The sequence below is a fragment of the Xiphophorus hellerii genome, chromosome 24 (assembly GCF_003331165.1).
Source record: "Xiphophorus hellerii strain 12219 chromosome 24, Xiphophorus_hellerii-4.1, whole genome shotgun sequence".
Taxonomy (NCBI): domain Eukaryota; kingdom Metazoa; phylum Chordata; class Actinopteri; order Cyprinodontiformes; family Poeciliidae; genus Xiphophorus; species Xiphophorus hellerii.
In genome coordinates, this window is record NC_045695.1 from 11,442,504 (window position 1) to 11,468,433 (window position 25,930).

General features: G+C 39.7%; 2 protein-coding genes across 13 annotated transcripts; one reads left to right on the forward strand and one right to left on the reverse strand.

Annotated features, from left to right (window-relative positions):
- Window positions 1-73: 73 nt before the first annotated feature.
- On the reverse strand, window positions 74-19,542 carry stradb (STE20 related adaptor beta). 6 transcript variants are annotated; one of them, XM_032556813.1, is made up of 13 exons: window positions 19,431-19,542; window positions 7,580-7,664; window positions 7,390-7,456; window positions 6,666-6,746; window positions 5,515-5,617; window positions 5,312-5,433; window positions 4,003-4,111; window positions 3,762-3,882; window positions 3,517-3,688; window positions 2,508-2,612; window positions 2,178-2,434; window positions 2,056-2,098; window positions 74-1,015 (listed from the first exon to the last, which is right to left on the reverse strand). In XM_032556813.1, exons 3-13 carry the CDS (start codon window positions 7,399-7,401, stop codon window positions 851-853), a joined length of 1,290 nt encoding a protein of 429 aa, XP_032412704.1. In that variant the 5' UTR covers window positions 7,402-7,456; window positions 7,580-7,664; window positions 19,431-19,542; the 3' UTR covers window positions 74-850. The 6 variants fall into 6 exon arrangements, with proteins under 6 accessions (XP_032412704.1, XP_032412702.1, XP_032412705.1 ...); XM_032556811.1 differs by lacking the exon at window positions 19,431-19,542 and adding an exon at window positions 8,410-8,658; XM_032556814.1 differs by having other exon boundaries at window positions 7,390-7,664.
- trak2 (trafficking protein, kinesin binding 2) lies at window positions 9,440-25,842 on the forward strand. 7 transcript variants are annotated; one of them, XM_032556801.1, is made up of 17 exons: window positions 9,440-9,550; window positions 11,904-12,094; window positions 13,212-13,403; window positions 17,887-17,946; window positions 18,295-18,371; window positions 18,443-18,559; window positions 18,979-19,191; window positions 19,276-19,354; window positions 19,460-19,590; window positions 19,676-19,750; window positions 19,832-19,969; window positions 20,056-20,135; window positions 20,733-20,873; window positions 20,957-21,255; window positions 22,233-22,733; window positions 22,816-22,915; window positions 23,044-25,842. In XM_032556801.1, the coding sequence occupies exons 2-17, from the start codon at window positions 12,040-12,042 to the stop codon at window positions 23,825-23,827; spliced, it is 3,042 nt and encodes a 1,013-aa protein (XP_032412692.1). In that variant the 5' UTR covers window positions 9,440-9,550; window positions 11,904-12,039; the 3' UTR covers window positions 23,828-25,842. The 7 variants fall into 7 exon arrangements, with proteins under 7 accessions (XP_032412692.1, XP_032412693.1, XP_032412694.1 ...); XM_032556802.1 differs by having other exon boundaries at window positions 22,233-22,700; XM_032556803.1 differs by lacking the exon at window positions 17,887-17,946.
- The last annotated feature ends 88 nt before the right edge of the window (window positions 25,843-25,930 follow it).

Here is a 25,930-nt window from a genome sequence, read left to right on the forward strand (position 1 = left end):
TTCATAAGAGTAATAAATTAAAACAAAAATAAACTCGCATTGAAAAAGAACCACTCAGGAATAACAGCAAGCATGGGAATAAAAACATATATATCGATATTGTACCATTAATACAAGTAAGGCTTATACAGCTACCATGTTTGATATGTACTGTAACTCACAGTTCTCATACACAGCACGCTTAATCACAGTTACAAAGAATTCACCAGATCCTATTAAAAACAAAGGCATTGCTGGATAAGTGGTTGAAGAGCACAATAGGAACATTTTATGTAGATCAGGACAGGGAAGACTAATGATTCCTAACCGCTACATTAGGTTAGCACTAGATACAGCACATTTATTGCTTTTGTGCCTTTTTAGAGCACATTTAAACACCCATGTTGTAAATTTTCCACACAAGAACATACAGCAGAAAGAGGATTACAAGGCTGGCTCTAATTGTGTTCAGAATGACTTAATAAAAACACTGTTTTCTCTTTCAATACAATAAGAAACCTGTTGTTTTATGTACCTTAATACTTCATATTCACAGCTGGAACACATGAATCTACAATAAACATGTAGCAGTGGCCCTTTCTTTACAGAATGTGTCACGATTATTAGTGTGCTGACTCATTTTAAAGATATAATTACTAAAGATTTATATATTTGAGCAGCTTCTGTAGTCCAGCACTTTCACAGTTGGCTCACGCCAAAATCTATCCAACAGACAAACAGATAAAAAAGAAAAACAAATGACAAAATTATATAAAAATGCTCAGACTGTTGGGTTAATATTAATAATACAAATTAAAAAAGCACAGTAGAGCATGGCCTTGCTTTTCTTTGATTGTCTGTATTTGGGTTGCTAGTCGGAGAAGTCCCACGCCGCCTCTGGAGGCTCGGCGGTGGCTGATGGTGGAGTGGGACACGTGGGGCCCGGTGGGCTGGACACGGGCCGGTCCTCAGGACAGGAGAGGGGCACTGCTGGGTACATCAAGCTGAGGAAAGAGTCTCTGGTGTGCCTCTTCACCTGGAACAAAGCAGGAAAATGTCTGACGCTAATACAGCCAGAAAAAAATCATTTTAGGTAAAAAATTAACCACCATATTGTTTTACTGACAAGAGTTTAATGCTTGAGTAAAAGTTGATACTTACATGACAGAAAATTTACTTATTAAGATTTTTATTTTGTTTAATAACCAATACACACAACACCACCACTTCTATGCTTCAGAATACAAAAATAGTTCTTATGCATGATTTAAATCTTGACTTTGAAGAATTACATCATCAGACAGACCAACATATAGTTATGTGGAAATTTTGGCATTTTAACTTTTTTCCAGAACAATTTCTTTCAATGTAAAACAATCTTTTCACAGATTATTTCTCTGATATTATTACATTGTTTTAACAGAGAAACAAATATATAAAAACATTTATTTTAGGAAAGTTAGGTACTGCAGCTTTAAGTCAAATAAAAGAAGAAGGAAAAAAACAAAATAAATCCCCAGTGAAAATTTATGAAACTATTTAAGTTTCAGGGAATTGTAGTCAGAGGTGATAAAAATATTGTACTCAAGTAAAAATAAAAAGTAGCTATCGAAGAAATTACTAAAGTAAGAGTAAAAAGGTATTTGATAAAAAGTCTACTCAAGTAACTGATCAAATTATCAATCATTAATATTTAAAAATTACATCATCAGATGGACCAAAATATAAAGCTAAGTGGAAATGTTGGTATTTTAAGGATGAAATTGACAATAATTCATATAAGTAACTAAAAATAATAAAATCAGGGAAAATAAAATGTTTCCAAATCAGTGTCTTTCAACAAAAACATTATGAAAGTAACAAAAACTGCAGGTGTGTTTTTGGTTGAAACATGTTTCTTTTTCATTCAGTGGGTAGAAAATCCAGAAACCTTATTCAAGTAAGAAAAGCCAATACTTTATAATTAAATTACTCAAGTAAAAGTAAAAAATACAGCGCAGTAAGAGTACATTTTATCAAAAACGTTACTCAAGTAAATGCATCCCAACCCTGATCCAAGTATTTAGGACATCATACCTGCTTGAAGAAGGCGTGGCTCAACAGTTCAGAAGCCGACGGCCTATAAAAGGAAACGTTTTGTTATAATTTTTGCCGTCGTGTTTAATTAAATGTAACGTAGCAGCCGCCTCGGTAACGACCTGCGCTCCGGCTGCTGCTGCAGGCACAGCTGAACCAGGCTGTGCAGCGTCGCAGAGTGGTTTTTGGGTCCCGGGCTCTGCGGCCGGTCGGTGGGCGGCGCGGTGGCGCTGTGCATCAGGCTCCCGGTGGCCACGCTCTCCCCGATGCCGGAGTCCACCCCGGAGCGGGAAACCTTCAAGCCGCCCAGCTCGCCCAGCGGGAAGGGAGCCACGTCCAGCAGGCAGCAGTGGGAGCCGCGCAGCTTCTGAAGCAGCATCTGATTGAGACGGTCAGACGGTTTAATGGCGGCAGGCTTAAACACACCCACGGTTCAGGAGGGAAGTGGTTACCTGAGTGGGTGGCATGTCCTGGAAGGGAACCCTGCCACTCACCAGCTCACAGGCTACGATTCCCAAACTGTAGATGTCTGACTTCACGCCGTAACCATGCAGGTCCTACTGAGGACAAAACCACAGGGAAACAGGACTGCTCAACATAAAACTGAAACTTACAGGAATAATTGGGGAATTATTTCTCTATGTTGCAAATAGGAGTGCACCAATTCATGTTTGATCTTTAATTCTGATTTATTTTATATACATCTCTGGAAAAATTGAAGAGACTACTAAGTACACTGAACCCCAAAGAAAACCTCTGGACTCTTCCTGAGTTAAAACATTACTATTGTTGTTTCTAAATGGATATGAACTTGTTTAACGTATGGAAGCACTGCATCTTTTTCGTTATTTTGACCATTACTCATTTCTCTGCAAATAAATGCTACATTTTTGCTTGGGATTTCAGAGACATGTTGTCAGTAGTTCATACAATAAAAGAACAACGTTAATTTTACTCAAACATAAACCTATAAAAAGTAAAATCAGATAAACTGATCATTTCACGTGGCCTCTTAATTTTTTCCACAGCTGTAAATAACTGAAACTGTCAGGCATTAGAAGGTCACAATACACCTTCAATGTTCAAAACTTATTTGATTAAAAAACATTTTAAAGATATACAACTACAAATAATACAAACTGACTTTAAGGTTTTCTTGCACTATGAAGAAAAAAATAAATGCATATTCCAATCTTATTTAAAATAATATCGGTTTTATGTTAAAAAATAAGGAAATCGATGCATTCTGATTTATAAATGGCAGATTTTTTATCTTTTGTGTCGTTTTCTGAAAGCTTCGTAAAACATAGTTGCAATTATTCAGCCGCCTTTACTAGTCTACACAGTCCAGTCAAAGTCTGCCCCACTGAAATCCAGTAAGACACTGGAATCAGTGGTTTTCCCATAATAAAATGTATAACATTAAAGGAGTGTGAATATCTTTACAGGATGAGTCCTGACCTGCCGCAGCAGCTCTGGGCTGAGCCAGGGCAGCAGCGCCGGACTGTGGTGCGGCATGTCGAACACGGCCCTCATCCTCTTCCCGTCACGCATCATGCTGTAAACGCTGTGCAGGCCCGACAGGTAGACCCGGCCCTCCTCTGACAGCAGGATGTGACTGGCCTTCACCCCGCTGACCGGACAACACCAAGACATGGAGACATTTACAAACATTAACAAAAACGACGTGCTTCTGGTCCACTGACCGGTGAACGTAGCCCATCCGATGCAGGTAATCCAGCGCTTTCAGGACGCCGTGCAGCAGGTAGGCGATCAGGGATTCACTCATTCCATCGGGGAAAAACGTAAGTAAGGCATCTGCAGAGCCTGCAGGGAAAAACGGAGCATAATCTGAACTCCTAAATTATTTAAACCGCTTAGGTATGCATGGAGCTTTGATGGGAGATAAAACCATCGGGCTGTGAAAGGGAGAGCGTTGCGGCTAACCGTAGGCCATGAGGGGCGTCAGCACCCACAGCTGGCAGGACGAGCAGAACACCAGGCGGGACGTCAGCAGGTTGGAGTGACGGAAGAGCCGGGAGAGAAGAACCTCGTTCTGCGGTGGAAGACATGAACTAACATGAAAATACATTCATGCCGGGTATTAAACACTTTATTATGTAGGGAGAGGATGCCAAGAGGTTATTTAATTTAAGAGAGAAGAAGGGAAAGCAGTTTAAACAACCGTGGGTTGATGTGAAAATGTCATCATTTTGCCTACTTCATGTTGTCAATCAGGTTCTATTTAAATCATTTCTTAATTTTACATTGTGGCAAAAATTTGGTGTGGATGTGGCTCCTGACATTGATTATTGTTGATCGGTTATTTTACAATTTCACAAGTGATTAAGTTAGTTTAGATTTCTCCTAGAAATATTCACTCAAGTTGAAATTAGTTTAATGATCTGAAACATTAAGAAAACAAAAGTAAAAAAATAAAAAAGCAATTTGTTTTGGTTATTAATTAATCCATTACGTTACAAAATATCATAATTCATACATTTAACTAATGAAACAAAAATGTGCAACACAGTAGAATTTTGCTAAAAGTTTTAGATTCTAACAGTGAAGTTTTTTCTTCTACTAGTTAGGATCCTCTTCTTAGTGGTGTTAGACCCAGAATATGCAAAGTCTAGCGCACACACCTCCGAATTGTGCATTAGCAGATAAGTTTTAGATTTTTTGCAAATAGGAGAAGGCAGATAAAAAAAAAAGCACATGCAGATAGGGTTATATTCTATATTTATATATTACAGTTTATATTGGTTTTATAAAATATAATTGTACAATAATCTCAGCACGACTTCTAAACATTTGTTTCAGGCTTCAGGAACTTGGAAACTATCAAAGCTGAATAAGTTCTGAATTGATGGTTCATAATGCTAATCTCTGAAAACAAGAACTAGAAGACTAGATCAGCCGTGAAGAACTGAAACACATCACAAAATGACTGTTGTAGCACCAGGTTTTTAAGAATTATTCATTTTCCCAGCATGTTTCTGAGTACAAGTGTTAGTTTGGTTTGTAGTTCTGTTGTGAACTGAGCTGAATGTTGGCTCTTTATGAGGATTAAGGTCATGTTAAAAAAAAACACCCAACCTCATAATTTGATCCCTAAAATCAGCTGAAATGACAGACGTTGGTACTGCAACTCTGTTTGAGATTTACAAAGATTGTTACACATATTGAACAAGATCACATTCTGGTTTTGAAGATAAAGAAAGAAAAAGTCTCTAGATGCCAGATATGAGTTTACCATGAGCTGCAGCAGTTCCTCCTCGGTGCATTCGTCCAGGTTGGTTTGCTTGACGGCCACCAGTTGGCCGGTCGGAATGTGTCGCGCCATGCTCACCTGGCTCAGGTTATTGAACCCCTTACCTGCGATACAAGGTGAAATCTCTCCATCATCCCTTTAAGTCACAGTTAAGGACTTGTATTATATTGTTTGGGTGGCCTCACCCAGCTCGTTCAGCAGCTGGTAATGGGCCGGTTCGGGCGACAGCCCCGTGATGTCATCGCCGCCGGCCGGGCCTTGCAGGGTGTATTCGGAACCGTCGCAGCTCTGCAGGGCATCCAAGGCAAAAACTGAGCGTACATGTGACAGAAAAATCATCCATTTGTTTGATTATTCTGTTAAATTTAAGAATAAACCGCATCTCCAAAGTAAACCACTAATTAAAAACTAAAATCAAAATAATTGTTGAGTTTAAGGTTTGCAGTTTATCGCATAATAAATTTTCATGTTGATGAAATATTTTGTTTATAGAGACTTCCTAGTGCTTTTTATGGTTTCGGCTGTGTTTAGTTTTAATTTCCTTTTGATTTATTTATGTTTTCATGTTTCATTTGGGATATTTAAAATATCTTGCTGCACCAGTATGAAGTGTTCTCTACTAAATTAAAATTCATCAGCCTTTGAGAGGGCGTGCTGGCATTATGTTTCATATGTAAAATGGTAAATGGACTGAACTTATATAGCGCTTTTCCAGTCATTTTTGACCACTCAAAGCGCTTATGTATTTTATTTATTATCTTTTTTAATTTAAAGTTACAAAACTACATAAAATTAAAACATCACAATAATATCAGACAAGAGAGAAAGACAACATGTGCAACTGGACTTTGATGTCAAATACATATTAAGTGTATTATTATCTATATATTTCTTAAAAATGGTTTTAAAATATCAATATTATCAATATGGGACATTTATCCTCTAGTAAAATGCTCGAGTCTTAATGTTAGATCGTTTCCCTGCTCCCAGCAGGTGGCGCTGTAACACAAAAAGCAGCAGAGTGAAGCAGTGCAGGGGGATGCTTGCAGGTTTTGATGATGCAGGAAGCAAAGAGGAAACTTCCCCTCTGCATTACATCACCACAGGAACATGGCCTCAGCAGCACATGATTTATTATTATTATTATTAAGTAGTTAATAATAAATATTAATCATGAACTACTGCATTAGGAATGTAGAGGATAATGTGAAGGGAAGGGTGTGCTTCCAGCTTGATATCTTGAAAAAGTATTCAAGTTTGAGGGGAGTGAATACTTTTGTGAGGTTTTAAGCGTTTTAATCTCTAAGCTGATGATGACAGCATGTCAGCTACTGACCCGAAACTGGTGGCTGGTGTCTTCATAGCGCTCCTCTATGTCCATGGGCTGGACCTGAGAGTGGGATATGCAGGAACAGTCCTGGGGAGGAGGGTGGAGGAGCAGTGGTGAGACATGCCCATACAGGAGGAAGAGGACGAGGAGGAAACAAAGAGCGAGCGAGCGAGCATCAGGAAACATGGTACACCCAACGCATCCATGGGTGAAAATGTGATATGAGAAAGGGAAAGGGACCCGGATGACGTCATGTGACTAAAGCAGAGCGAGTCGATGAACGTGTGAATAGATGAACCATTAAACAATTCAGCGCTAACACCATACAGCTCACTTTTTAGGTATCAGAATGAAAATAAACTCCTTACAACACCCTTAGAAACCATCAAATAAACAACATTTTATTATATTATTACAGTGTTATACATTTAATAACAGAAAAATCACATTTTGAAAGCAGTAAGTAGGTCTATCACAAAAAAATCTATTTTGTTTACAGTGACTCCATAATTAATTGTATTTGTTGTTTAGTTTATTTATTTTTCATTTAAAATGTCTTCTAGTTCAAGTGTTAAATGTTCATGTGACTTTAAAGTTCATTGATATTCTACTACAATTATGCTGAAATCAGTTGTTTTTCTATCATTTAATCTCCTGAATTTCTAATTTTGCTAAGTCACAGTAGAAACGCACGACGGGAAAAGAAATCCATGCTGCTTGTTGGTCTTACCAAGAAAGACATGGAGTCCTTTTGGCGATGGTGAAGTGACCGACTTTTTCATTCATTCGTTCAAGAGCTGCAGGGGTCCGATGGTGACAGAGGGAGACAGCAGGATGAGGCGCGGCGGCGAAGCATGAGACACACGGAGGAAACTCCAGGATGAGCAGCAGGCCGGATCCGTCAGCCTGCTGGAGCTTACCTGGCTACATCAGCTGATCTTTAGCTCCAAGGAAACTCAAATCACCAGCAGACGTCCATGATTGGTGGGGATCTGAGACGGATTCCTGGAAAACAGAGTGCCACAATTTAATGTGCAATAACTTGTTACTTAATTATGCATGATTTATTAAATAAAACTGGAAATACAGTGTTGAAAAGCAACATTAAATTATGTTAATATACATAAATCCCTAGTAATCTGCTAAAAGAGCTGTGTGAAGGGTGATTTATTTCCTTCCCATTTAAAAAAGTAATGAGATTCCAGATTTTTCACTTCAACTAAAAGGGAATTTCACAAGTAAAAAGACCAGGAAATAATCAATAATGTAATTAATAGTGTATTTTTATGTAAATTACCGTGGAACAGTCAATAAATCTGGGCAGCAAAAAGCTAACTTAATGATTTCAAAGCTTAATGAAGGATTTCCACATTTAAATTGATGTATTTAACAAATCCTTGATATAGTAAATTAATTATATAGGACATTTGTAATTATTCGATGCATCTCTTAAGTCACTTACCAAGTTAAAGCAAGTTTTATTTAAATACTGTGCTGAAAGGCTGTGTTTTAGTCCACGATAATGGTTGTGTTTGCAGAAATGTAATATTAAACATTCACTTCATGACTCAAAAGATCAATTAATATAGCCAGTTTGCATATTTATGCCAGTAACCAGACTGGGAGTTGTAGTTGTTGCAGATATCTGTGTAAACAGTTGCTGCACTGAACTAACACAGGTTACTTTTCTTATAGTTTTCTCCTTTACTTTAAATTGTCTGAGGTAAGAAAACCAAAGCAATCTGCTTACCTTCACCTCCCGATAGCGCGTCGACATAAACAACTTAAAGACACAAAGGGACGTCGGTCACCCCGCACGACGTGTCTTTTATACGCTCCATCCTGCGCTATTCCTTCTCCAGATTAGAATAGCGCTACATAAAAACCTAATATTTACATAAATGTTGGACAATAACAAAACGACATCTTCCTTTGGAGAGACTTTTAATTTGACACTGATCTCCGGCGCTTGATTGAGGCGTGATTGGCTTTGGCCGTCGCCATTAGATGATGATGATGATGGCTGCTGTGAAACGCCTTCTCTTTTCCTCCTGACAGGGAGGAAGTTAGCGTCCGATTCGTATGTTTCTGTTTGGTTCAAAACAAAAGGGTTATTCCGCTGCATTTAATAACTCCACCTAGCTAAAAACATGTTAAATTTCTAATCAAATTGGGCCTTGAAATCACATATTTTAAGTTTTAACATATTAACTAAAGGATTCACAAATTACTAGCTTGATATTTAACATTATTAATAGTTATGGCTTCTAAATATGGCTGCAGACAAAGGGAAAAGAACAGCTAACAAAATCATTCTTTTAAATTTTAAACTGTAAACAAAACTTTCATTTATACAGTCCATCATTCACAGAGAAAAAAATCTGTCCAGGTTTAGTTTGTCTAAAGCAGCATGGTCATACACACTCAAAATTTAAATAAATATAATAAACAAATCAAAAAGTGCCACATTTTTTCTCTTAATTTGTAACGGGAGTTAGAAAGCCTTATGTTTCATATCTACTGATTTTACAGATTTCTTTTCTACAGAAGTCAGACTACTTTGCTTTTTTTCATTAAAATATGAGTTTGTTGAACAGGTAAAAAGAAAAATATACATATTGTTATAAGAGTGTGGGGAAAATTTTATTTGGTAGCCGTCTGAGTATTTTGCTTGAACATGAAATTTTTTGGTCCTATGGCAAAAATACCAATGCTCTTACAGCAAAGACAGAAGTGGTAAATGCGGCGGAATGGCCCTTTATTTACGGAGCGACGAATCGCAGGCCAACTTCATCGTCATCCTTCTTCTCCATTGTTAGATGCTTCGTTAAACGGATCTCTGAGCCCGTACCGTTGGAATACCTCATGCAGTGGAAGTTTATTGACACCGGGTGAGTTCGATCATGACTGAACTGCTGCTGTAAACATAAATCAGGCTGTAATAATCTCTTTTTTTTGAGCTCGCGGAGGAGCTGCTCGCTGACGCAACGGTTAGAAGCTGTCATCGAAGCGCACGAGACAGAATAGCGCGAGGCTAACGGGAAGCGCTTCATACTGTTTTCATCCCACTGTTGCCTATTTTGGTTATTGTGGAAATAATGGCATACTCTGTTAGATATCTAAACATATGTATTAGTGAGCGCATTTCTATAGACGGGTCCAACTGACAAAATAAAGGCTTTCATTTTAAAGTAGAAGCATTTGCATGAATATATTGCTAACATTTTTTAACATTCTGTATCTCTCAGCATAAAATAGTTGTTTGGAAATAATCATATATTACAAACGGATGATAAATCAAAGTAGTTGTTTCCAGAGGCGGATTTAGTCATAGTGGGGTCCTGTAATGGGGCCCCGACTTCCCTTTTTTCACTCCAAATTTAGCAACACCACCTGTTTGTAGCTCATTGTTGTTTCATAATATAACTAGATCTTGACTTTAACAATGTTAATTAACTACAGGAGCAAAAACAACTTTGCTAAAGTAAATACAACTTTCAAATTATTAATCCCTTTGTTAAGTCACCAGTGATCTAAAATCAACTAAGTTTATTTTAGAAAGCAGAGTTAATTTTAGTGTGCTGCACCAAGATCAGATTTATAACTGTAAATTACTGTAATGGAACCCATCAGACAACATGAAGTAGGCTGAAGGATCTAAAATACGAAACACATTGCTAGTATTAGAGCCATTATCCCCAACTAAAGAAAGCATAGAGCAGTGGTGAACCTTCACAAGACTGGCCATCCAACCAAAATTACTCCAAGAGTCCATCCATGACTCATCCAGAAAGTCACAAAAGAACCCAGAACAACATCCCAAACACTGTAGGCCTCACTTGCCCCAGTTAAGGTTAGTCAAACAAAAATATGTGAAAATTTCCAGAGAACATCTGATATCTGAGCATAAGTTTGGGACATTAAACTCAAGCTTGCTTGTGTTATTCAATAGGACCATAATCCAAAGCACTAAATAACCAACCAATCTAGTCAAAGTGTACGTCCTTAAACAGGTAATTCATGGTTGAAATTTGATAAACGTGGCCAAGTTACAACAATTGTACAAAGAAGAAAGGGCCAGAATCCCTCCACAGTGATGTAAATGATTAATTAGTTATAACAGTATTAAGCTAGGGGGTTATTAGCTGGGGCTCCAGGGAGTTGCCCACCTTTGTGTAATTAAGTCCAGCTTCATCACTGTGTCGTACCCATTGTAAATCCCACGCTCGTTGTTGCTGGAGTTCCCGATGACCGCTTTAACCTCAGTTTGTACTTCATTATTGACGTGTTGCCATCTTCCACTGCTGTGTCGGCTCTGTGTCACTTGCTATTGGATCGTCCGGTGAATGCAGATTAGATGTGATGGGATGTGAAAAGCTGAGGTAAGCAGCTGGGACTTGAGTCGCTGGCTGTGGTTTTACGGTCTCAGTAATGTCGCCTCTGGTAAGTAGCAGGTCATTTTTGTGTCCGTTTGTGGTTGGGAACCGACATTAAGGTTTTAATTTCTTTGGGTTTCATAAACATTATGAAGAGAGCGGTGTTGGCGTAGCGGTCTGTGTCAGCCTCAGTCGAGGCATGACTCACAGGCGCTCGGTCCCGGCTTTTTAAATCACGGAAACAGGAAGCATGTATTTGAAGAGCTATGGCGAGTAGGAACATAATGGATCCTGAATCTATTTACTCGGACACTAATGACAAATTGGTGCAAAGGACTGCTGCAAGGTGCGATTCAAATCTCAACAATTTCTGGATAAAAATTTCCAGACTGTAAGGTTGTGTGCGAAACATCTGCCTTAATCTCTTTTATGATCCCAGCTGTTTCAGCTTTACTGTTGTGTAATCAGGACTCTTGTCCTTCCCATGGCCTGATTCCTGCTACTCAGAACCTACAAAGATGCACAGGCATGTCACTATAAAATTAAATTAAACTGAGCCCAATGATTTACATTTTTATGATTTACTGTTTTTCTCTTTTCTCTGTTTTTCTACCAAAAACTGGGTGACAAAAATAATCAGTTTGGTGTTTTGGTCTCAACTATCCCTTTTCTTGAAGGACAATTTTGTTTACTTCATAATTCATCTTATTTGTTGTTTTGTTTTAGTTTGGATACATTTTTTTTACAGTTGGTTATGAAGCTGTGGCACTAATTTCTCCTGACTTTTTCCAAAAATGTCTTCCCCTAATCTGTAGGTCAGAATGTCTTGAAGCCGCTGTGTAATCCCGGATTGTTCACTCTGTTGCAGGTAAAGGTGTTCATGAGGTCACGGCCCATCAGCTCAGCACCAGGATGTGATGTCACGGCAGTAGCTGCCTCCCTGTCTTGTCCAGCTTTGTGTTTTTTGGGAGGGGGGCCCCTCACTCCCACCCAGAGAAGAGGACATGTTTGAAGTGAAACCCCGGGCGGTGGAGAAGAAGGAGTCGAGCACGGAGACAGGTCAGGAATCTGACGATGCAGTTTTTTTTTTGTTTATAACTCAAATTATTTTTGCTTGATTTGACTTACGTACATGTGAGAGAGAATAAAATCTTTGTACAGAGCATATTGTAATGTTTCTGACCTCAGATTGGTGGGTATAAAATATGTTTCTGCCCCGCCTCCCCTCAGTGCAGTATGCTGAGTCTCTGGGCCAGATGCTATTGTTAGCTCGTGTCCCAGTAAACCACATATTTGCTCAAGTGGAAGGTCATTGACTAGTACAGTTCCAGACCCAAGAGAGCACACACACACACACACTGATTCACTTAAACTGCATAACGACAACACAAATGTACTTCCTGTTGCTCTACAAAAGCTAGAGCTTCTTCTTTTTGTGAAAGAATTATGGCCTGTTAGGTGTTAGAGACTTAATTTAGGTTACACCAGTTTAATTAGGTAAACAGAAACTGTACAAAGGCAATGACAAATGCAAAATGTCTGCTTTAGAGCCAGTGTTTGGTTTTCCCACAGTAGGTCGCTATGGTAACATGGCAGCACTACAAAATCACGGTTGTAATGGTACTGTGTGTCACTGCTGTAATTTGACGAAAATGTGGAGACATGGTGAGCAATACAATTCATCTAACATACATCTAATCTAACAGCAGAGTCCTATACATCTAAAGGAACTGCATTATGGGTAATGTTGTTGGTTTAAACTGAAGAGTGGTGTGATTTGTTGCTTCTGAGGCGAAATAAAACACAAGTTTCACTCCAGAAATATGTGCTCATATCGATATACAAACACGTTTGAAAAACGTATTACGATATAAGTTTCATATCAGTTGATATCGCTAATTGTTGATTAGTTTTTTTGTTTTAAATATCTGAAATCCACAATTAAACAGCGAAGAGGTAAAACTTAAAACTGCTGCTGCTCCAGTTACTCAACAGGTTGTCGCTAGGTAACCGAAGAGAGAGTGACTTAGCTGATTCAACCTTGCTTAGCTAACCGTGAAAGCGACTAAAGCTTTTCTTATGCCTATGTTTCCCAGAATGCCGTGCGGTTGTATTTTGTAATTCTGAGTAGAGTTTGATATTGGAAACTTGATCAGGATGTGTTCCTGGTTTCCAGATGAAGGACTGGGTAGCAGTGGGAGGCACTACACCTCCAGCTCCCTGGGCTCGTGTTCGGCCGGGTCCGGCTCACTCTACCTGTCCGACAGTCAGGACTGGGTGGTTTCCCCCAGCTGCTCTCCAGACGAAACCCCCACACAGATCAGCTCCATCTCACCAATGCTGGCCGAAGAGACTCTGCGCTACATGAGTAAGACTGCATCCGGCTTTTCTTCTAACCAGTGTGTGTGTGTGTGTGTGTGTGTGTGAACTAAAGAGGAATGCACTGACCTCACCAGAGGGACACACAGAGGCCAGAGTCACGAGACAGAGTCTTACTGGGGGGAGCTAGGGTGAAAGTAGGACAGTAGGGAAGAAACACGGATAATGCCGGGTTTAAACGTCCAAAATGAGGAGGTGTACGATGCTGTCGCTGTGGAAGGTGAGCCGTTAGCATGCTGCTGTTTCCTTGTGTGTGTCCAATTTGTCAGCAAGGTCAGGGAGAGAGCTGCATGGAAATTGTTTGCTCATGAGAAAGGAAGTAGGGTAAATCTCAAGCTTTGTTTACTGTCCAATCAAACAAGTGGTGGTATGCAGGAAGTGAGTTACCAGTCAAAGAGACAACTTCTTGTTTTTTTCACAAATGCAACAACTGCACATTCTGGATCAAAACTGCTTTAAAATACAGTTGGCAATAAAACCAGTGAATAAAAATTGCAAAAATACAGAAAAGGAAGTCAGAACTGAAGACGTTTTTAAGAGTAGAGTTTTTATTACAGCTTGTTCCGACTACTAATAGCTCTTAAACAAGGTCCGGTGTGCTATCAACGAACAGACACTAAGGAAACGACTTATGAACTATATTTAGAAAGCATAGTTTCTAATTAGCTAAATACACAGCCTTATTAAAATATTCACAAATTTGTCTTTACTAGTGTCCTTTTGCCAAGAGCAAAAGTTGGAAGTAGGTTCTCTGGTTTGATGATTCGGACTGAAAGTATGTTAGACTGGCGTAGTCAAAGTCTAGTCATAAATCCATTTAAGAATCTGTGGCAAAATTTAAAAACGAAAGTAGGAAGATCAGTTTGAGTTAAAGCAAGCTGTCACTGATGAATCAACCCTGATTTTCTGTCATTTTTAAACTGAAACTGATCTTATCTGGTCTGAAAATTTGCTACTGTCCCATTTTTTTCTGCTGAGATCAAGGGAAACATTTCAGATAAAAAAAAAAGAAATCGAGATTGGTAGGTCAGGCTTTTAAAGATCGGTGATCAGCCAGAAAACTGCAATCGGTTCACCCAAACAACATCTGTAGGGAAAAGTTCAGCCCTCTTTCAAAACAAACCATAATTTGACCCCATTTTACGGCCTGATAATGATTTATACTGCCATTTCCACTTTTCTCTACATTCTAGTTAGTTTATTGGAACCAAAGGTCCAATCAGACATCGACCGTTGTACTGTGTGAAACTCATAAATGTCAAAACGACGCAGATCGTTAAGTAAGAAGCTGTTCAGTTACGCAATTCATTGTGGCCAGAGTCCAGCCATCTTTATTCACAGGAACTTATGAAGTAAACACGAGATTAAACATAATCAAAACCGGACCATGGATGTGCATCGCCTTGACCACAGCGACATGCTACAGCCACGAGGTAAAAAGATATGTGTGAGCACATATCTTTTTTTTACTGCGGCCATCTTTCGAGGTTATTTTCAGCCGGTCCGACCCAGAGGTCGTCGAGGGGCTCGGATTACCGAACGACGCTCTCATCTGATTTAATCTGCTTTTATTATGAAGGATAGGAGAGCTGATCTGCTGTCCCACTTTGTTCTTAATCGTTACTTTCTATTATCCTTTAGCTAAAACTGCTAATATACGGTTATGTTTGCACTTTAAATCAAAGGAAATTATTATAGTGCTCAAGTCCAGCATTGTTGGAGTGTGAAGCTGCTGCGTCTCTTTAAACAGGTGGAGCTGGGGAAGCGTTTTGTGCAGCGCCGCTGACTCCCACTCAGGTGCTAACAGCAGATCGGACTAATGAGTAGAACCTCAGAGCTCCAGAACACTAACGTGGTTTATTAAAGCTTCTGCTTTCACGCTTCATTTCTTCTCGTTAGTTTCTTCTTTCTGCCCAATTCTCCTTTTAAAAACAGGCAGGTTGATTCAACAGTGCTTTGCAGAAGTCCTAGATCTCTTGAACTTTTATTTGATGAACCGGGAAAGGTTTAGTGGAAGGAAAACGTCTGCTCTCTATGTTCAGAAATAAAACTGAACATGCAGTTATAGCTGCAAGTGTTGTTGTTAACTCCCACCCGTTTTCCGTCCAGCAACATCATGCTGCCACCACCGTGTGCCAGTGATACAAAAGTTTAGATTTTGTCCATGTTTTTGTTGTTTTCTTACATGACCTGCGACAAACTGCAAGTCAAACGTCTTCCGGTTCATAAACTATTTTCCTGTTTGTCGCAATTTTGCACTACTTTGGCTGTCACATCAAACCCTAGAGTTGGGGAGTAACTAGTTACATTTACTTGAGTACCTTTTTGAAAAAAAAACTTTTTGGAGTATTTTTTTTTTTTTATTGAATTTTCTCTTTTTTGACATAACAAATTTACACACAACAAACTTAACATTATAACATGTACTTATACACTCTTGCATTCACTCCCACACTCACCCTTCAAACCTGCATTTGTTTGGTTCCAAAAATATCAAAAATCTTTTAGATTAACTTAGAGAAAAAAGAAAGAAAAATAACAGAACAATATATGAATAGAAACTGTAGACAAGACAGCCATTAATAAGTTCCACCTTCAGTCCCTATGATCTTCATATATGGCTCCCAGAGAGTCTCAAAGTCCCGTTGTTTACCCTTGGCGATGTATGTTAGCTTTTCCAGTCCGAGCGAATTTGCAATTTCCTTCTTCCAGAGTCCCAGGGAGGGTGCATCCATGCCTCTCCAGCATAATGCTATAGATCTTCTGGCTTGAAGAAGTCCATAGTCTATCAATTTAGTTTTCCTCTGTGATTGTTTAAATTCCACTGGGTATATTCCTAGTACACAGATTTTAACCTCTAATGGGACTTTCACCTTAAACAATTCAGATAGACACCCAATAACATCCTTCCAAAACTTCTGAATTTTAAGACATTCCCACAAACAATGGAGAAGAGTTCCTTTTTCAAACAAACATTTAGTGCAAGTATCTGGAATATCACTGGACATATGATGAAGCTTAACTGGTGTTATATAGGTTCTCATAAGCCATTTATATTGCAAAAGTTTAAATCGTGTGTTTATCGTTTGTTTTTGTGCTTTTAAACAGGCCTGATTCCAGTCTTCCTCATCTATATCTTCGAAAGTATCTCTTCTCCAAGCGTCCAACTTATCTATTGCTGAGTCCCTAGAGGAAAGCATTAACAAATTATAGAACACAGAGAGAAAACCTTTCCCTTTTGAGTCTCCAACACACACCTCTTCTATTTTTGTTAAGGGTGGAATGTCAACTATTTGTTTCAGTTTTGATGACATAAAGTTTTTCAATTGCAAGTATTTAAAAAAATGTTTTGGGGGTATTAAATACTTCTTACATAGCTGATCAAAAGTAAGTAACTTGCCATCAACATACAGATCTTTAATTTTCTGAATGCCTTTGGTTTTCCATAGTTTAAATCCTCCATCATTTTTTCCTGGGATGAACCTTTCATTACCCCAGATTGGGGTAAATTGTGATAGCTCTGGACGCTCACCTACATATTTGTGTGCTGCATACCAGTTTGTAATCGTATTTTTTAAAAAGGGTTTTTTTGTGGTCTTTTTTAATGTCTTTAAGTCCGAAGAATATAGAAAGGTATTTAAGGGGAAGTCTGGAACAGATTGCTGTTCAATATCTACCCAGGCTGGAGGTGTCGTCGGGCAAAAGTAATGGGTAGCTGATGTTAGTTGGGCGGCCATATAATACCATCTGAGATTAGGGACTTGAAGTCCACCTCTTTCATAGGGCAGATAGAGTAGTTTTAAGCGGAGTCTTGCTTTTCTATTACTCCAAATAAATTGATTAAATAGTTTGTCCAGACTGTCATAAAATGAATCTGACAGCGGTAATGGAAGTGTTTGAAAATAATACAAAAATTTGGGCAAGATTGTCATTTTTAATAAATTTATTCGGCCTATCATAGATAACTTTTTGGAGTATTTTTACTGCGTTGTTTACTTGAGTGATTTTATTATGAAGTATCTCTACTTCTACTTGAGTAAAATTTCTGGATTTTCTACCCACTGAATAAAAAACAAACATGTTCTAACCAAAAATTCACCAGACACACACCTGCAGTTTTTGTTAAAGTTTATAATTGATTTGGAGAAAATTTATTTTGCCTGATTTTGTTACTTACATGAATTATTGTAATTTTCATCCTTAAAATACCAAAATTACCACTTTATATTTTGGTCCATCTGATTGTGTAATTTTGAAATATTAAATGATTGATAATTTGGTCAGCCACTCAGTACTTCAAAAGACTTTTTACTAAATACTTATATACTCTTATTTGAGTATAAATTCTAATTAAAAATCTGTCAAATCCTGATTAAAATACATTAAAGTTCATAGTTGTAATGTGTTGAATACTTATGCAAAGCACTGCGTTCTTCTTAAACTGTACCGTCTTTTCTCCCTTCTCTCTCTAGCTTATTTTGCTTTGGAGCCCTCTCCTTACTCCCATCCCGGCTCTCAGAGCCTCTCCAAAGGTATCCCTCTCTCCCTTCCTGCCTCCTGTTACTCTGAAACTTTCTACATTTAACATTGTTGTGAGAGTGGCTTCACTTTTCCTTCATTTGGAGCCTTTTTTTGCCTTCTGCCTGTAGAGAACAGTAGGAAATATAATTAGATATGTTTGGCGTGTCTTTTATTTGGGTGTGTTGCGAGTAGACAGAACCTTTTGGTAAACAGAAAGTAGCCTGCTAGCCATTTCCTGTAGTTTGGAGTGAAACTGGTTTTATTTTGAGGTGCATGAGTGTAAGTTTTGGTTGCATGTGCATGCTAGATAACGTGTAAGCTAGCTCAAGGTGATTTTTAAAAAAACTTTTCTGGCTCAGTCCTTAGTGCCGATCGAGTTGAGCAGATGACCAAAACCTACAATGACATCGAAGTCGTCACCCATCTTTTGGCTGAGGTAGATATCCCTGGATGGCAAACATATGTCAGCTGGTAACCGTAGTAACCTCCTGCGTTCTTATTGAATAGCGAGACAGAGATCTGGAGCTTGCGGCTCGGATTGGTCAGTCCCTTCTGCAGAGAAATCACCTGCTGCAGGAACGAAACGACGTTGTGGAGGAGCAGCTGGCACAAGCAGTGGACCAGGTAACTCATTACAAATTATGGCACTTAAAATCGTAACGTTTAGAGAATGAGTCTCCACATTTACGCCGTAAAGGAACTAAATGAGATTGAAGGCACAAGATGCATGATGCCAGACAGAGATAAAGAGCCTTTGTCTGTTTTAAAGCCTTTAAAACAGTTTGTTTTTAACCTCATATTACATTTAGAAGCCACATAAATCTCAAATGACCGCAACATAGTTTAAGTTTCAAGTTTCCCAAAAGGCTTTTTTGAGATGAAAATTAAACCTTTAAGCCACAAAGGACAGAACAAACCTAAATCTTTCTCAGAATACAATTCCCATGTTGATGCATGGTGGTGGCAGTATCAAGCTGCATGTATGATAGTCAAATATTTTACTAAATTTGTCCCGTTAAATTACAAGATTTTCTACATTCCAGGTTCACCAGCTGCAGCATGAGCTAAACAAGAAGGATGAACTGCTCCGGATTGTGGCCAGCGCCTCGGAGGAGGGGGAGCAAGACGCTGCCATGTCGACCCCGCAGCAGCAGCCACAGCTGCTGGGGGGGGCCGCTGCCGCGCTCAGCCAGCTGGAGCAGCTGCAGAACAAGCTGCAGGAGGTGGAGGAGGAGAACCAGGCACTGAGGTCTGAGGTACAGAGCTCCCAAGGTGGAAATTAAGGAATTAAATGAATAAAAATAGTAGATTTGTTCCAAAAGACAGTATTTTTCTTCCAGGCAAGTCAGCTGAAGAAAGACACCATGACGTACGAAGAGAAGGAGCAGCAGCTGGTCAGCGACTGCGTCAAAGAACTACGTGAGTCGGCGTTGATCTATTATAGTGAAATTTGTGTTTGTAATGTAGATTGTTTCAGACACAGTGGTAGCTGTACCTCCTACTGATGCGTCTTCCTCCTCACAGGCGAGTCCAACAGTCAGATGGTGTGTCTAACGGACGAACTGTCCCAGAAGAACGAAGAGCTGCTCAGACACCAGGAGGAAATCGCTCAGCTGCTTTCTCAGATTGTAGAGCTGCAACACAGAGTGAAGGAGGTGAGAACGCCTGGATTTTAGAAGCCTAATCCACATAACGACCAAAAACTGCAGTAAGGACTTGCTCTCTGTTGGTTCTCTAAAGCTGGCTCTGGAGAAAGAAGAGCTAAGGATCCACCTCCAGGCCTCCAAAGATGCTCAGAGACAGCTAACAGCAGAGGTACATATCCGACTTTGTGTTCGCATTATTGTTTCAAATATTTTAACTTTTTAAGTTAATCCTGTATTTGCGCTCTGGCAGCTGAATGAGCTGGCAGAGAGGAACGCAGAGTGTGTGGAAATGCTCCATGAGTCGCAGGACGAGATCAGAGAGCTGCGCAGTAGAAGCAGTCCCTCCTCCGGGATGCGACGACATCTTTCATACGGCCTCTACCCCATGGTAAGGAAACGACTTCCAAATCAGATATTTTTATACGTGTAAAAATGATTTTAGTTGGTCTATTTAGGAAATCTTATCCCACACAGGAATCGTTGGCAGCAGAGATCGAGGGTTCAATGAGGAGAGAGCTGAGTATCGATGAGGAAACCGCCTTTCAAGACCAAAGGTAAATCTGACTGTTTGTTCCAGCATTGCCTTTCTGAATATTTATTATACTTTCAACTCTTTATTTGAAGCATTTTAAGCTTTAAGAAATAAAATGTATGTAACAGTGTCTTCTGCATATATTAGAAATGTGCTCTGCTCTGTAACGTTTCTAGAAAAAAAACAATGGTTCTGATTTAGAGAGATTGAAGGTCTTGCACTAAATGTACCGAAACAAAATGATTCAAATGCCAACATACAGTGACTGGTTTGTGCCAGGAAGATATAGAAATTAGCTATTTTATATTTTGAAGATTTGTTTTAAAGAATTATGTGTTTTTTTCTTGAAAAATAAAAAATGCTGAAGTGAAGCAGTGTTTGGTTTTTAAACGGTCCTGCGGTTTTAGTGTGATGCTCAGGAGGAGTGCAGCAGATGTCACGGTCAGACAGTCAGTTCCCGAAATCACACACAACAACAAAAGAAACTTGGAAAAGTGCAGTGGAACCCTGCCAGACCGTGCACAGGGTTAAAAAGATTACTTGTATCAATGTCATCTGTATATACTTGACATTTACAAATCAGAAACAAAACTTATTTTTACTCTATTTATTTTAATAGAATTTCTCAAAAGAGAGTCTTCCAAACAGTCCGCTCGGTCAACGCCTCAGCGTCTCGCGCTGCTTTGGCCACCCCGCCTATCCCCGGTTCTGGACAGAGTTCTCTAGTAATGACTGCCCAACCTTTCCAGTCAGCACAAGAGTAAGAAACCTGTATCTGACCTACAGTCAAGATATAATGACATATTTTAAGTCTTTAAGTCTTGATGTATATCTTGTTTGCAGGGACGAGGTACGAATGGGAAAGCCAGGACTACCAGGAGGAAATGACCTCACCAAAGCTCTCCATCGACTCTCTTTAAGGCGGCAAAACTTCCTGTCTGAGCATCAGTTCTTCCAGGCGGAGCGTGAGAAGAAGCTGCAGAATCAGACCGGGGCAGAAGCCGGCGTAGAGGGCAGCAGCTGCAGCTCCCCGATGGGCAGCGTGCTCTCCTCCTTTTCCAACCTCTCCGATCTCACAGTCGGCTCCACTGTTTTCAAAACCTTCCTGCCGGAGAAGCTTCAAATCGTCAAACCAATGGAAGGTAATGTTTCCACTGCAACAGAAACATCACTAGAAAATTCACGTACCACTAACATGAGATGAAGTGAAATAGAGACAGTGACACAGTTTTAGATATTTATTTTTAAGTTTTAAGCTAGTTTTAGTTAGATTTACTATCTAAAAAAGGATCATTTTAATTTCAATAGAAGGCTTGTTTTTAATTCTTTTACATTAGCTTGTAATCTCATTTACAAATTGCTTTTTAAAATTTCTTTAAATTTTAAATGTTTCTATTTTTATTGGAGAAAGTGTTTAGATAATTAGATAATTTATTTAAATTAGTTTAAAATGATCTGAATTACATTAGCTTGATTATGCTAACTAGCTAGTGCTAGTGCATTTGCTAATATGAGCAAGCATTAATCCCAATTAAGGAAACTGGTATTTAAAGCAGTTGCCATGTGATTAATAGGTGTTGGTTCAGACATTTTAACTATACAATATTTTTGATTAACTCTTTCAGCTAAAAGTCAAAAGTTAGCATTGTAATATTAGCTTGTGAGCCGTTCAGTCTTCTGCAAAATAGAAAAGTATTCCCTACACTTAACTTATTTTTTGTGTAATGTTAGAGCTTTTTTCCAAACTTAAAATTCTATACACAAAATGCCATAATGACTAAATATAAAATGTAACATTTTTGCAAATTTCCAAACAACATTGTTGGGGGCTTTACTCACCTTTGATAGCGTTACAGTTGTCTTTGGTATATTTTTTACAGGCCTTCTTGGAATGGCAGGTTTTCTTCATGGGTTCAGTCAAATATGGTGGGTAGCATCTGCACCAAGAGATTTTTAGGTTTTTCCAAAATCAATAGGAAATCCATATTCACCAGTCTACTCAAGGAAACTCTGATTGTTCCTGAAACTGTGTGGCTCTGCAGATAAATCCTTCCTTGTTTGGTTTCTGCTCCAATATGCACTCCCCTTTCCAAATTTAGATCACATTGTTTGTCTTTAGGCTCCCTGACTCTTCATCACTGGCAGCAGCTTGCCCAGCCTCACCTGGCCACCATCTTAGATCCACACCCTGGGGTTGTGACGAAGGGTTTCCGACCTCTGGCTCAGGATGCCATGTTCCGGCTGTCAGACATGGAGGAAGACGAAGAGGCTGAGAAGCACAGAGAGATTGCTGCCCTTGAGAAAGGAACAGCTGAAAAGGGTAAAGAGGAGCTGGATGAGGAAGAGGAGGAATGCGGGATAACCTTTAACGTACGCTGTTCATCTACACCCGAGGACAGAAACCGTTCTGTTGCACCTTGCACCAATGCGCCTCCCTCCTCGATCCGATCAACATCACCTGGAGCGTCTTCCACTTCCTCCTTTGTCCCTTCGGACCTCTGTTTGAAATCCAATCACGTCACAGAGAAATCCAACCAATTGGCTCTTCCCATTCCAGGAGCTTCTGCAACAGCTGTCCAATCACAAAGTAGAGTTTCCACCTCAACAACTTCTTCTTGTGGTACAGTTTTTCTTAAAATGTTAATACTTTAATGTGACACCATCACTGTGAGGTTTTTTCATGAGCTTTGTTTTGTGTTTAGTCCAAAACCCAGGAAAGAGTCAGAGCTCCACCTTCTCTACCTACACCTTCACAACCTGTCGTATTCTCCACCCTACTGACATCACGCAGGTCACACCAAGGTAAGCCAACTGCAGAGTATGACAAAGAAAATAAGTTAAAACATCAGATTTGGAAGCGCTGTTTTGAGAGAGTAGTTGAGATAACTCTAAATTCAAAGTAATTTTCTTGACTTCTTTGTGTTTTCTAGCTCTCAGTCGTCCCTTTCGGCCAACACGCCCAGCTCCATGAGAACGGGTCCCAGTACTCCGGTAACTCCCTGCAGGCTGAGTTTGGGTGACTCCTTCCCGCCTCGACGCCCTCCAGCTCCCCCCTGCGGCCTGGCCAAACTGGTCCTAGAGAGAGGTATTTCTGCACAAGTTTCCACTGATGTACCCTCTCCATTGCCCAGATCTGCTCCACGGCAACCCCTGTTGCGAATCATGCCAAGCACACCGCCCAACTCCCCCTCCCACTCTCCCACTCCCTCGCTCGTGCCTACGGAGCCTCGCCAACATCCGTCTGACAATTTTCTAGCCTCGCGGCCTGCAGAGCTTTTTCTCCAAGATGTGTACGGGTTGAACCTGGGCCGAGCCCCACATCCTGACCTGCCCAGCCCTTCCCAGGAAACTCCCAGCCTCTCCTCTTGTTCTAAGCCAGGCAGAAACAAGGCCAATCTAGTCAGTGTTAGTCTGGTAGAAAGACTTTGTCGTTTGGGGTTCACTAAGGTGCTGCACAGTTCAGAGTCTGACACGCCAGTGCCGCACCAAGAGTCCGCCACGTTTGTGTCGGCAGGTGGTGGAAGCCTGATGGACGGCCTGCGGCGCAATCAGAGTCTCCCAGCGATGATTGGCGCCAGAGCAGGTAGTAAGTCAACCGGACATCCTCCTCATCCAACCTCCCTGGCTATCCCCCCACCACTATGGGGAAACCTTAAAGAACGACGCCGGCATCTTGCCTCCATCTCGCACCCTCCAAGAAGTTCAAAACACTAAAGGAAGGAGCCACAAATCGCTAACACCTCCACTTAAACTCTTTCCTTTCTGCCTTTTGGAGAGAGGTGTCAGGGAATCAGCAGGAAGAACAGTCCCTCCTTTTCATGACTTCAGTTAAAAGCACAATTGAACTCAACTGTTTTTAGTAATGCTGAGTTTTCTAAATGTACCCATCCGACATGACGCTTGGCCTTAGCTTGACTCTTGTGTAGGGTTTGCATTTCAGTAGTTCTCGTGAGACTCTGGATGTTCAGGTGCAACTGGAAGCAGGATTCTTTCCTAGTCAGGAAAAGGTCAGGAATTTGATCTCGGCATCTTCCCAGGTCAGGATAATTTGAGGAAAAGAACAGTTTGGAAACTTTTTTTTTTGCAGACCAGACTTTATTCCCAATCCTAATATCTAAAGGTTCTTTCTCCTTTTTACTGAATGCTTCCTTTTCATTTCCTCCTTTCTGCATAATTATTTTTTTATTTCTGTATCCTTTTTCCCTCCTTGTATCTGTAGCCTCCTTTTTTCCTGTCTTCCCCATATTCTGCATTCCTTTTGTGTGTCTTCTGAATGTATTTCTCTTTCTTGATTTTTTCCAGCTTTCATAGAAGTATTTTCTGTAAATCAGTGGTGAACATTAGTGTGTTTATGTTTTAAAATTAAGGTAAACTTTCGAAAGTTGAGCCTAGAAACGTACGAAACTTTTCCAGTAAAGTCGCAGGAATCCTGTGGGGGAGGAGGTAAAGTAAACTTGTAAGTGTCTGAGGGTTTGTGGAAGTCGATAAGAAAGAACAAGGAAAATGTTGTGAAAGAAAGAACGTTTGTTTTGTTGGATAATGAGGGAAAGTGGTGACTGATTGAACAACTGAGCATCCAGAGTCTTGCTGTTCCAAGGGCTTGTACTCTAATCAGCAAGAAAAACTGTAAAACAATGTCATCCCAGTCTATAACCCCGTAAATGGTGATTATGTCCGCTTCTAGAAAGACGAGCCTCTGGTGTCGGTGGAGGAGCGATCCTACTTGCTTTTATTACTTAGGCGCTAGCTAGAAGACTTAAAGCATAGCATGAAACTGCCAGGCTAATCCTGTAGTCCAGCTATGCCTGTAAACATACCAGTCATGGGTTTATTTTTACTGTTAATATACCTTAACTTTTCCGTCCGTGTGGTGTGGCAAAAGCATCTGCATGAAAAGCAACATTGCCTACATGTCCCAGCATGCATCTGTCAGCAGGCAGGTGGGGAAAGGTTAAAGCAAGGCTAAAACCAAAATAGACAAAATTTTAAAAATAGGGAAGGAGTAATGGGTTGTGGGAGGGATCTGTTTTCCTTCAAGTTTTTGTGTTTTGTGTGTTTTTATGAATATGAGGCCTTAAATAGAGGCAAGCACTGTTTTCAATAAAGTTTGTTGCTATGTTTTAGTTGCACTTAGTCGGTTCTGGGGATCATTGCTGAAATAAACTGAACATATTTGATTTTTTTGAAGCAGAAGTCAGCTTCAGACTAAAGGGAAAGGGAAAATTCAGTACCAACATTGGCCAGCAGGTGGGAGCATTTCCCACCTAGAAAGTACTTGAAATCAGCCATGTTTCTAAAATGCCTAAACATGAACGTGTATCTGCTCTTATGTTCTATAGTTAACCTTTACTGACATCTGTATTTAAATCCTGACATTAATGAAAACATGTTATGTGTCTGGTAACAATATAAGCTAATAATTTAACTAATGTTGCATTTTTTTCCACATAGAGGGAATCCATGTTAACTTGAAAAAACTTTATTTTTGTTAAAAATAAATATTTCAGGCTTGTATATGTTTAAGTAAGCATTGTGAAAAGGAAAAAATGACCTATGATGAAGGCATAATTAGTATTTTCATCTTTTCCTTGTAAAATTTAAAGTTCAGCTTTGTGGCTTTTGATGGATTAAATATCTAAAATGAAAACAAAGCTTCCTGGTGTTTCCCAGCTGTAATCAGGATAATATGTTGTTGCCTCTTTTGTAAAATAAAGCTACTGAAATTAAAATGTCTGGGTTATTATGAGAGGTTTGTTTGGGGATGTTGTGTAGGAACTTATGAAGATAAAGGAAGGTGTTAAATGTGTTTTTTGTTTG